This window comes from Oncorhynchus kisutch, linkage group LG4 (assembly GCF_002021735.2).
Source record: "Oncorhynchus kisutch isolate 150728-3 linkage group LG4, Okis_V2, whole genome shotgun sequence".
Classification (NCBI taxonomy): domain Eukaryota; kingdom Metazoa; phylum Chordata; class Actinopteri; order Salmoniformes; family Salmonidae; genus Oncorhynchus; species Oncorhynchus kisutch.
Window position 1 is genome coordinate 67,570,454 of NC_034177.2, and position 13,203 is coordinate 67,583,656.

Sequence of the window (13,203 nt, forward strand, 5' to 3'; positions counted from 1 at the left end):
TTTATGGCGGTTTTGGAGCAGTGGCTTCTTCCTTGCTGAGTTGCCTTTCAGGTTATGTTGATATTGGACTTGCTTTACTGTGAATATAGATACTTTTGTACCTGTTTCCTCCAGCATCTTCACAAGGTCCTCTGCTGTTCTGGGATTGATTTGCACTTTTTGCACCAAAGTACATTCCTCACTAGGAGACAGAATAGGTCTCCTTCCTGAGCAGAATGATGGCTGTGTGGTCACATGTATGAACTAGACTGGTGGAGGTCTACAGGTTTTTTTCTGAGGTCTTGGCTGATTTCCCCATGATTTGACCTTAATTTAACTGGGCAAGTCAGTTAAGAACAAATTCTTATTTTCAACGACGGCCTAGGCACAGTGGGTTAACTGCCTGTTCAGGGGCAGAAGGACAGATTTGTACCTTGTCAGCTCGGGGATTTGAACTTGCAACCTTTCAGTTACTAGTCCAACGCTCTAACCACTAGGCTACCCTGCCGCCCCGTCAAGCAAAGAGGCACTGAGTTTGAAGGTAGGCCTTGAAATACATCCACAGGTACACCTCCAATTGACTCAAATGATGTCAATTAGCCTATCAGAAGCTTCTAAAGCCATGACATCATTTTCTGGAATTTTCCAAGCTGTTTAAAGGCACAGTCAACTTAGTGTATGTAAACTTCTGACCAATTGGAATTTTGATTCAGTTAATTATAAGTAAAATAATTTGTCTGTAAACAATTGTTGGAAAAATGACTTGTGTCATGCACAAAGTAGATGGCCTAACCGACTTGCCAAAACTATAGTTTGTTAACAAGAAATTTGTGGAGTGGTTGAAAAACGAGTTTTATTGACTTAACCTAAGTGTATGTAAACTTCCGACTTCAACTGTATATACGTGTTTGTTTTGGGCTTCGTCCCTGTCATGTTCATGACGTACTCTATTTTGGGCAGAGAAATAAAATCCCTCTATTTCGTATTCCTGCGCCTGTCTCCTACATTATACAACATGACATGAAGAATAAGAAAAAACTCGTCTGAGAATAAACCCTTTGTTGGCTCCTACCCGTACTCAATCCCTTATCCCCGCATAGGGCAGCAACAAAGGCTCCTACCCATAGAAGGTTCTTCATTGCCTGTCTCACAAAATTGGACAACCTTCTGGTAGGTTAGTTCCGTTACTTGTGTTTCGGTGAACCCCGCTCACATGATGAAGCACCTTGCTTGAGTCCTTAAAACACACACCCATCCATGCAGTCCTTTCGGACCTTGTCAACAGTCTCAAAAGACTTTGAATGGACCGTCTGACATTGTGCACCTTTTAATGTGATTTGTTGGATTAAACAGGACAGGATTAATTGAAAGCTAAATACAAACATTTAGAGTATATTTCTTGCTTCACAGAAGGCTCTTTGTTCAGATGTAGGATCTTAATTTGATCACTCTGTTGCAGAACATTTCTGCAATGCCGGAAATGTAAAACTTATAGTGTATCTGCGGTTTAAAAATGCTTCTGAAGTTTGTAATTTCCGCTTTTAAATGTTCCCTTACACAAAATGTATCAACCAGAGGAGGCTGGTGGGAGGAGCTATACGGGCTGATTGTAGTGGCTGGAATGGAATCAATGAAATGGAGTCAAACACATTGTTTCAATGTGTTTGATGTGCTTATACATTTCCACTGATTTACTCCCACCAGCCTCATCTGGTATCAACCCTACAAACATGTTCATGAATTATAATCCACATAATAATTAATTTTCCTGCTGTAGCAAACTGGTTCAAATTAAGATCCTACACCTAAACAGGTAATATCACAACTAAGTAAAGCAGTATGCCTATTTAGTCAATGTTTTAGGCAATGGTCATAATTCACCCAATGATTTCCATTGTGATTCACAGCAGCAGAAGTTTGTTGTAAAGTTTGTAGGATGTTTTTAATGCAGTTTTGTCGCTGTGCCTTGTAGGGAAATGCCTGTTTTACTGGCTGGAATTTGACAAGCTCCAGTTGTTCTTCTGAAACAACAGCTGCATTCATATGGGGCTAGCTAAATATAGATGGCATCAACACCTGTCCCTCAATGCTCAAAAAGGCGAGGGGGGGGCAAGATCAAATTGTGTTTACTGATTAAAATGGCAATTGCATTATCCAGTTAAGGAGGCTTTAATGTGGAATCAAGTACAAAACGAATAAATGTCCTATTTTGTGGAGTTTCAAAATAGCCTACCTGAGAGATGAAGTCAATAGCACTTGTCTCCCGGGGGACTTCAATTTGGTGTTTGCTTAATGCGGGGGGATGGCGGACACATATCATTCTGCGCTTCTCGCCGTCGGACGGTCTTGACAGCCTTGCCATGGAGAGAGAATTTGGCATCACGTTCCAATAGCTCTTCAGAGACTGCAAGATGTCGTTGGCATTGGGTAAAACACGAAGTTCGATAGAGAATTCCAAAAAGTGTACTTCAAAGCTATGGAAGCTGTTTCCTCACGTTTTTCTCATACTTTCACTCGTCGGATATGCCGCCTTGGGAGCGGTGCTATTCTGGTGCATTGAGGGGGGGAGTGTGTACAAAACAGAAGGGGAATATCATGAGTTTTTGGGTAAACTGTTGCGCACAATTCAAAATTATCCAGGTAAGGTAAATCAATCAATCAAATGTATTTATAAAGCCCTTTTTACATCAGCCGATGTCACGAAGTGCTATACAGAAACTCAGCCTAAAAAGGTCAGAAAGCTAGATCGATGTTAATTATTATTATTATTGTTATAACTTGTTATAATATAGGGCTACAGTCTTTATATATGGGGTGAAAATAGTATTTTTACGTGACACTTTTTTTATGTCTTGTAAAATGTGTTCAAAAATGTTTACGATTAACTTCATTCAAATAACTGCCTTTTATTTACAGGTAATTTGTCCAGCAATTCTTCTCAAGAACAACATTTGGTGAAAGAACTAGAGAAAGAAATCAACGGGGGTTTCAAGTCCATATGGCTTCAACGTCCAGAGCGATGGACATTCTATCCATCCCTGTTCTTCTGTTGTACTGTATTCACAACCGTGGGTAAGTCATCTAAATTACCAACTTCTAAGTTAAGTTTCGTCTTAAAGTTAAAAGACATGCAAAACAAACACAAAATAGGCCTAATTAAGGCAGCACATTAGGCCTACAGTATACTAAAATATAATTGTGCTGGTGTTGTAGACCATTTGCAAATTTTTTGGGCTCATTTGATTCTCTTTTTTAAATGTATAGCCTCATTAGGACAATATAGATAGATACTCTCAATTGTTATGTCTGGTTATGGATTGTTATGCATGGTCACCACTGATATAGATTGCCTCTAAGCAACAATGGCTTTCCTGTCAAAATGAAGCCCACCTGAAATAAATATCCATGGATTTGGAACACCAGGCATGATGTATTATTAGTACAATGTCATTACTATGTTTTTTGTTTTTTTTTACAAATAGGACACTGTCTCTCTCATCTCTTTAGTCATTGAAATTTCCACCACATTAAATCATGTTGTTGGCCTCAGGCTTGATGAACTTTGGTCTTAGTGTGCTGTGTGCCATGCTCACTGAGTGAACTGATGTTATCAGGCTGTAAATGAGAGTGGATCCGCTCTCCATCAATCAGCAGTCAACCATGAAACAACAGTTTTGGCTAACAGGGATTGAAAATGTGATATTTTGTGGATTTGTCTATCTGTAATTGGTACCATAGCTGATTTGCCTCCTACCATACCTCCCTGATAAATAGTTTGTCATTAAATGGAAATACTGTGGAATACACATTACACATTTGTGCATGTCACATCAGAGCATTTCATGGACAACGTTATCAGTAGTATTAACAGATCGATGTGTAAACATTTTCCAAAAAAAGTCTGGACTGTAGTACGAATTCATATCCATCTAACCCTTATCATTTGTCAAATGAATTGTTAAAACAATGGTTGACATTGACATACTTGTATCTAGTAGCACATGCAATGTCGATATACATAGAGTAGATTACCGCGTTCCCTAAATTAAACAAATTTGGTTTCTTGACCACCTCCCATACAATTATTTTCCAGAGGAAACCATTTTTTAATTGAGTTTAAAATGACTGCATTAATGTCAAATAAATTAGCCTTTCCGGGGACAACAGGAACGAGCTATAATGGCAGTATTCAAAACCAAATGAGTTAAATGGCAGAAGACTATGTTAGGGATGTTACTATGTTATTCTTACACTTTATAAAACTTACAGACATAAAAAACAGTTGGCTGTGATCTGCATTCATTCTTGCAAGCACCTTGTGGTTCTCATCTGCAGACAGCTGCTGCAAAGAATGGGGGGTTGCCATGTTCTGTGCGCTTTTCATGTGTCAGTCCCTGGTGCAGGTTCACGCTGGGCTCAGACCCTCTCTGATTGCGATGATCACCACCAGGGACAAAACCGCCACTTTGATTGCACCTTAAGATGAAGATGTCATATAAATAATTGAAATCAGAGGCTGTGCCCATAAGATTAATACAGGAGTATTTGGGTCTTAAGATGTGCCTATATACATAATATGAACTGTCAATGATATATGTGGTCATTGACTATACAACTACTACCATCTTGAGGGAGTGTGAGGACAATGTAATGTATGTCCAGTGGTTAAAGTAACAAGATAAGATACTGGTTAGCCTTCTCTTTCAACGCTCCTTTAGTGAAGAACATAGATCATTGACCTGGCCTCACCCCCAGTCTTGACTTCACTCAACAGCCATTTCAAGCCACAGCTTCAGCATTAGTGCCTAGCCGTGATTGCTAATGGACCATTCCCATCAACTGCATTTGCAGACAGTTTTTCACACATGCATATTATGTAGTTCTTGTTCAGTATTGTTCTGAATCTCGAAACTTTTAGTGTATCAAATCAAAAATGTATTTGTCACATGCTTCGTAAACAACAGGTGTGGACTAACAGTGAAATGCTTACTTACGGGCCCTTCCCAACAATGCAGAGAGAAAGAAAAGAGAGAAATAATGAAAAGTAAAACTGTAATAATAGAGAGAATTTTAACTCTGCAATAATACTATAGATACACAATGAGCAACGATAACTTGGCTATATACATGGGTCGATGTGCAGGGGTACAAGGTAATTGAGGTACATGTAGATATGCATATAACAACCCTCTTTTACGCTACTGCTACTCTCTGTTCATCATATATGCATAGTCACATTAACCATATCTACATGTACATACTATCTCAATCAGCCTGACTAACCGGTGTCTGTATGTAGCCTCGCTACTTTTATAGCCTCGCTACTGTATATAGCCTGTCTTTTTACTGTTGTTTTATTTCTTTACTTACCTATTGTTCACCTAATACCTTTTTTGCTCTATTGGTTAGAGCCTGTAAGTAAGCATTTCACTGTTGTATTCGGAGCACGAGACAAATCAACTTTGATTTGATTTTGATTTAACTAGGAATAAAGGGACAGATAATAAACAGTAACAGCAGCGTATGTGATGAGTCAAAAAGGTTCTATGCAGATAGTCCGGGTAGCTATTTATCAGTCTTATGGCTTGGGGGTAGAAGCTGTTCACGGTCCTGCTGGTTCCAGACTTCATACATCAGTACCATTTGTCATGTGGTAGCAGAGAGAACAGTCTATAACTTGGGTAGCTGGAGTCTTTGACAATTTTTAGGGCCATCCTCTATACAGTTGGCAAGCCATACACCATTCAACAGGATGATTTTCTAGTGAGCTGTATTGAACCAAACATTTACCGATCATATATCGGAAAGTGAAAAGGGAGAGGTTGCTAGATTCCATTTGTTATTTTCTAATGTTGTGGGAGTACCTGCAGGGGAAGTTCACACATTGTTACATGTAGGCTTCTTTTCACTCTTTCTGTGATTGTAGTTGATCCCCAAAAACGTTTTTTTCCCTCCATATTTTGTTTCATTACATATACAATTGTCATCACTTGCCATTGACTACAAGGCATTATGCAAATTTTGCTAAAACATGTTGGAAAACACTCAAACACTCCAAACCAAGTAATATTACATCAGAATCCCATTTCGAATGACATCTCTGCACTCTATTTTTTTGTTAATGTTCCACTTTATGTTCATAAAATACATTAGGAAGTCTGTTAAGGTCTGATATATGATAGCTATCATGGTCCATTTATGTTGGGGTTAATGGCTAATAGCTTGGTCGGCAAACAGGAAGGCCGCAAATTACTGAAGAAAGTCCCTCGAAGACCAAAATGCATTTCACATCACCAGAAGCAGATTAGAGGTCTCAAGACGGACTTCTTTCCACATTATTGATAATTATTGCTTTCTAGGTTCCAATCTCCAAGATCACCACAATATATCCTTATGTCACTACTAGAAAACCACAATGGATCTCATCTCAACTATTTTTCTTCTTTATCCCTTTGTCGTCAAATTGTAAATGATTGAGCTTGTATGACATATTGTTATTATACATTTGTTGTTAATGCTATGATTTGCGTCTATAGTCACTCTTATGAAGCTTCGCTGTTCCATCATGATACCATCATTACCAGGGACACTCTCTCAATAGTCTTGGATATCCCAGACCTTGGAGTTTCGTAAACTAGGCAACGGCACAAGGTCTGGGGAGGATGTCCGCTTCTCTCTGACATTTCAAAAGGGAGAAAAAAAAATCAGGGTAGGGTCCTTTTCAGACAGACAACTCTCCCAGCAAATCACAAGTTTGGGTATGCGGGGCTTAAAATGCAGGCGGGAATTGTGCTCATGTTTAGCTCATTGAGGTATAGTAAGAACTGGAGACTGCATCCAAGACCTTTGTTTTCAAGGTTATCTACTCATGTTCACATATACCAATTTATGGACCGTCTATATCCGGATTGCATCCGGTTTATACCGAACAACATCACATGCTAGCACTCAGTGTGCACAGGAAGCAGCGTGAGCAGCGACGACATCATCACGTAATCCAAAAATATAACGAGCGCGCTGAGAGTCGAGAAGCAAGTTCAGGGAGTGAGTGTTTTAATAAGTAAATGAAACAATAAACACGAAACACAAACAAGACACCAACATGAAAACAGAGTCAATAACACCGGAGGAAAGAACCTCGGGGAGTGACAGATATAGGGAAGATAATCAAGGAGGTGAAGGAGTCCAGGTGATTGTCAAGAGGCGCAGATGCGCGAGACGATGGTGACAGGTGTGAGTGATAATCAGCAGCCTGATGACCTGATGACCTAAGCTGGAGAGGGAGTATACGTGACAAAAAAACATGGCAGACATTGGATGAATGTACAATTTGAATCTCTTCGGCTGTGAAAAAATGTATTGGCCTCAGCGACAATTATTAGAATAATTCAATTGATGCTTTGTGCACAAAGGTGATGACTAAAGTGTCTTAATAGGAATTTTCTAATCTGACTTCTCTATGTAGCCGTGTATGAAAATTGTCTTTCTGGGCCAAGCATCAGTTAAGCTGCAGTACCGAAGTAAAACTGTAGGAGCAGTCAAAGCTGTGCTTCGAGACCGGCACCCTGGTCCCTTGGTTTAACTATGGCAAAATGCCGCTACGGCACTGAGCAAATTTCAGGTCTGCTGAGCGCAAACTTGAACGTTCTGAAAATCCTGTGCAACTTCCAGCGCTCGTTTACTGTGAACACTGAGGCTGTGCCACCTTTAAGTTACAGTTTTAACAGTGGCCAAGTAGGCTACTGTGGCTATTTGATCATAATGTAGACCTACCAGAAAAAAAACAATGGAGAAAATGCATCCTATAACATTTGAGCTGTTCTATCATTCAGCATTCAGTTACAGCCAATGTGTGGTGTTCAATGTAGGGCCTACGTTCCATGAGACTTTTGAAAAAAAGCATGCAGGGCTTGACATTCACCTGTTTTATCCACTTGTCCTTCAGACAGGTGACTGAAAATGTTGTTGTGTTGTTTGATGCAAGAAACCACTTTACAAAATAAAATACATTATTATTTCCATACTATTATTACAGTGTCTAGTTTGAGAAACAGACACCTCTCAAGTCCTCAACTGGCAGCTTCATTAAATAGTACCCGCAAAATACCAGTCTCAACGTCAACAGTGAAGAGGCGACTCTGGGATGCTAGCCTTCTAGGCAGAGTTGCAACGAAAAAGCCATATCAGACTGGCCAATAAAAATGAAATATTTAGATGGGCAAAAGAACACAGACACTGGACAGAGGAACTCTGCCTAGAAGGCCAGCATCCCGGAGTCGCCTCTTCACTGTTGACGTTGAGACTGGTGTTTTGCGGGTACTATTTAATGAAGCTGCCAGTTGATGACTCTCTAACTAGACACTCTAATATACTTGTCCTCTTGCTCAGTTGTGCACCGGGGCCTCCCACTCCTCTTTCTATTCTATAGAGCCAGTTTGCGCTGTTCTGTGAAGGGAGTAGTACACAGCGTTGTACGGGATCTTCAGTTTCTTGGCAATTTCTCACATGGAATAGTCTTAATATCTCAGAACAAGAATAAACTGACGAGTTTCAGAAGAACATTCTTTGTTTCTGGCCATTTTGAGCCTGTAACGAACCCACAAATCTGATGCTCCAGATACTCAACTTGTCTAAAGAAGGCCAGTTTGATTGCTTCTTTAATCAGCATGACAATTTTCAGCTGTGCTAACATAATTGCAAAAGGGTTTTCTAATGATCAATTAGCCTTTTAAAATTATAAACTTGCACTAGCTTACACAACGTGACATTGGAACACAGGAGTGATGGTTGCTGATAATGGGCCTCTGTACGCCTATGTAAATATTCCATTAAAAATCTACCGTTTCCAGCTACAATAGTCATTTACAACATTAACAATGTCTACACTGTATTCCTGATCAATTTGATGTTATTTTAATGGATAGAAAAAGTGCTTTCTTTTTCAAAAACAAGGACATTTCTAAGTGACCCCAAACTTTTGAATAGTAGTGTATCCCTGTATGGTCAAAAGACTATACCGCTATACTATATATGGAAATAATTTGTTTTGATATAGACATTGGCATTGAGGGCTTCCGCCATTTAAAAGTAGTCAACTGGGTGGGGATTCCTATGGGTTGGGAGTGATCAGCCAATGATCAGAGAGCATTGTCTATTTCAAATTGGGTTGCGTATAGTTCGTAAACCAAATACTAAGGTAATATCTAGGAGCCAAGACCAAGATTTAAATCAGGACATTGGTCCCAAGATTCAGACCCAGACCCAGTGAGTTGAGACCATGACAAGTTACTGTGCTCTGCTATACTGTATCCTACTGTACTGTTCTCTACTGTACTCTACTGCTCTGTGCTCGAGTTTACTCTTGCGTTTCTAACAATTGAAGAAAGGGCCCATGAACTATTGATCTAGTGGTCTTGGTCTGTAGAGTAGGGCACAGTAGAGTAGGGTACAGTATAGTAGAGCACAGTACAGTCAAGAATAGTAGAGTAGGGTACAGTAGAGTAGGGTACAGTATAGTAGAGCACAGTACGGTAGAGTACAGTCGAGAATAGTAGAGTAGGGTACAGTAGAGTACAGTATAGCACAATATAGATGTCTGTTTTGGCCAAATAGATGTCAATGTTTGTCCACTACCCACATCGTGGTCCTCTGTAGTAGAGGTCTGTGGAGAACTGATTTTTTAGTACGGTGCCCGCCCCCACTGACCTGCTCCTGCCAGATCTCATCCAGCTCCTGCCTGCAGTCCCACACTGTTAAAATTACACATCTTCAAAACTACCATCTTATGCATTATAATGTGCAATGAATGCATGATTTCATAAGACATTTTCTAGTTGGAATTAAGTAATGGTATTAAAACCAACTCCAGTGTAACGCATTTGAAGCAGCCCAGACAAAAGTCACTGCAGACAGAATATTTAAAAAAGAATGGATGAGTTCACCTCGTAAACTTTCCAATTCCAAACGCATTTCAACTCAAACTGTCAGTAAGAGAAAGGTAAGGCAACAAATAGGCTATTGATAGGCTGACTAGTGCCCAATCATAATATCCATTATTTCATTACCTTTAGAAAATTATTAACAACATACTTTCCAGTGAGAACTGCAAACTGATTGCTTTTATAATTCCTTTTAGAATTTATCACAAGTGGCCAAATAAACTCAATCATATCGGAGAATTGTTTTTGCCAACACTTTTTGAAGCAGACGTGCGAGCCGGTTGTGTAACGTGAGCCCCAGTTAGAGACGGGGAGAGGAGAGGGACACATGCAGCCAGAATGAAATTAAATCAATTGTTATTGGTCACATACACATGGTTAGCAGATTTGATTGCGAGTGTAGCGAAATGCTTATGCTTCTAGATTTGCCAGTGCAGCAATATCTAACAAGTAATATCTAACAATTCCACAACAAATACCTAATAGAATGATTAATGTGATAGATAAATGGTTTTATAACAATTCACAGCGCATTTAAAACAGCGATGCAACCATTATGAAATCATTTACGGGACAAACTCTTGGAAGAGTATTGGCGGTTCCAAACTTCTTCCACTTAAGAATGATGGAGGCCACTATGTTCTTGGAGACCTTCAATGCTGCTGACATTTTTTAGTACCCTTCCCCAGATCTGTGACTCGACACAATCCTGTCTCTGAGCTCTACGGACAGTTCCTTCGACCTCTCATGGTCTGGTTTTTGCTCGGACATGCACTGTCAACTTATATAGACAGATGTGTGCCTTTCCAAATCATGTCCAATCAATTGAATTTACCACAGGTGGACTCCAATCAAGTTCTAAAAACATCTCAAGGATGATGAATGGAAACGGGATGCACCGAGCTCAATTTCGAGCCTCATTGCAAAGGGTCTGAATACTTATGTAAATAAGGTATTTCAGTTTTTTTGCAAACATTTCTAAAAACCTGTTTTTGCTTTGTCATTGTGGGGTATTGTGTGTAGATTGATGAGAGAAAAAATAATTATATCCATTTTAGAATCAGGCTGTAATGTAACAAAAAGTGAAGGGGTCTGAATAATTTCCAAATGCACTGTAGAATTAGACATAATTATTACGGCTCTAAACTTCCTCCCCCCTCCATCCTCACATACTTCGTGACCCTTATAAAATAATGGGTGTATGATGCCCCTGAATGCCCTTAGAGAGAAGCATCAGCAAATCCAGTATTAGAAATGACCGACAGATGGCAGCAATAGATCTAAAACCATGTTTGACAAACTATATTCTTTCAATCTTCTGCACATATTTTTTCGTGTGTTAGGAGCGGACATTTTTACAATATGATTTGAGGTTAGACACAAAATGATTGTTGTCGATAAAGAGAATATTTGGATATGAGGGAAATAAGTAAGCTACCGACCTGTATGATCCCATACCCTGCTGCTCTTCTTGTCTCAGGTTATGGAGAGATCTATCCAGTGACCCTGCCTGGTAAGGTGGTCTGTATCCTGTATGCCATGGTGGGTATCCCCCTCATGCTCCTGGTTATCACAGATGTGGGAGACCTCCTGGCCATGCTCCTCTCCAGGGCCTACTGCCACCTGCACACTCTTTTATGCAGGTTGCCCCAATACGGCCGCTGGTCCCCCTCCCATGACACAGAGAAGCCAGGGCACGGGGGCCAGGGGGGCCTCCAGGACGGGACCTATACCTTCAGCCACGAGGTGGTGGTCCGACAGGTCCTCCACAGCCAGCAGTCTGTGAAGCGCAAGTCCATCCAGCTGCGAAACAACACAGAGATCTTCAACCGCATCATTGCACGGGAGAACTTCAACAGGCAGGGCCCACTGGTGCGGAGCCTTTCCTGCCCTGAGCTGGACCGCATGCCCCCCTTGCCCAAGGGTTTTGCCATCTGGGACTTCACAGGCATCGGGGACAATATGGACAAGCTGAACGTGCCGCTGCTCCTCATCCTGGTGGTGGTGTTTGCCTACATCCTGTTTGGAGGCCTCATCCTGCCCCTGTGGGAGACAGAGTTCCACACCTTTGACGCCTTCTACTTTTGCTTCATCACCCTCACCACCATCGGCTTTGGTGACATCGTGCCCAACCACCCCAAGTACTTCATGCTCACTTTTGTCTTCATCATCATGGGCATGGCCATCATGTCCATGGCCTTCAAGCTGGGCCAGTCACGCATCGTCAGCTGCTACCGCCAGTGCATGCGCTGCATCAGCGGGGGGATGGTAGAGAGGTTTGACGAGTTGGGGAGCGACTGAGAAAAAGTGTTTCGTCCTCCACCAGGCGGCTCAAGAGTTTTAGGGTTATGAGGCCCTGCCATTGTGGGTCCAAAAAGCACTAAGCACGAACTTCTGTACGGCTGACTTGGGAACAGTGTCTAGCTCAGTGGGGTGCAAAGCTAACCCTTGAGCTGACCCCTCATCATTAGCTTGAGCAAATGAAAATGAAAATGTGCCCAAAGCTTAAGCAAAATTATGTGACTTTATGTATGTGAGATTTATCTTACATGTCTGTTGCCCAAATATAGATATGCACTCTGTCTGGATATATTTATCCAACAAGTTACTTATACTATCTATGGTATGTATACATGTTGTCTACAGTTCAACCTGTTGGTCCAATATTCTACCTTTGATTTAGGATGGGGACATCCCAATCTACTGTTGGTAGATTTGACTGAAGCTGCAATGACTCTTGCATTGGTTAGAATTGTTTATGAGTCTTTGTTCAAGTTGTGAGAAGTGCACATTAAAGCTTTCACCTGCATTTTTCAGTGCCTTCTCTATAGGGAATAATATGGTAGCAGTTTATTTTTACAGTACTGTACCACTGTTATTTCTTTACCTTGTATTTATTATCAATGTATACCTTCTGGTGCTTACTTAAAATAATTCAACACAATTCGTAGCTGTAGTACCTGGTACCAAATGGTTATTGTTGTGTATGTATCATGTATAAATACTAATGTATGTACGGTAAAATGAAGTACTACCAATAAGGTTTTTTCAAATTGCCTTCTGTGTTCATTGAGCTAAGTTGTCTGTTATTAAGGTAGTCTTTGACTGTGTGCTTTTTATGTGCCAGCAGTATCTCCTAACATGCAAATATAGTAGTGTAATGGAGAAATATGAGCAATGCATGTTTGTTGTTAACACCCTGCATGCATAAGCTTATGCTGTCTAGCAAACTGTATATCCTGCTTTCACATCACCATTAAAACACGTTCAGGTCAATGTGTGGTGT

General features: G+C 40.6%; 1 protein-coding gene across 2 annotated transcripts; it reads left to right on the forward strand.

The window, feature by feature from the left end:
• Positions 1 to 2,057: 2,057 nt before the first annotated feature.
• kcnk18 (potassium channel, subfamily K, member 18) lies at positions 2,058 to 13,193 on the forward strand. Of its 2 annotated transcripts, none has more exons than XM_031823458.1 (3): positions 2,058 to 2,619; positions 2,896 to 3,051; positions 11,398 to 13,193. In XM_031823458.1, the coding sequence occupies exons 1-3, from the start codon at positions 2,391 to 2,393 to the stop codon at positions 12,216 to 12,218; spliced, it is 1,206 nt and encodes a 401-aa protein (XP_031679318.1). In that variant the 5' UTR covers positions 2,058 to 2,390; the 3' UTR covers positions 12,219 to 13,193. The 2 variants fall into 2 exon arrangements, with proteins under 2 accessions (XP_031679318.1, XP_031679319.1); XM_031823459.1 differs by having other exon boundaries at positions 2,060 to 2,406.
• Positions 13,194 to 13,203: the final 10 nt, after the last annotated feature.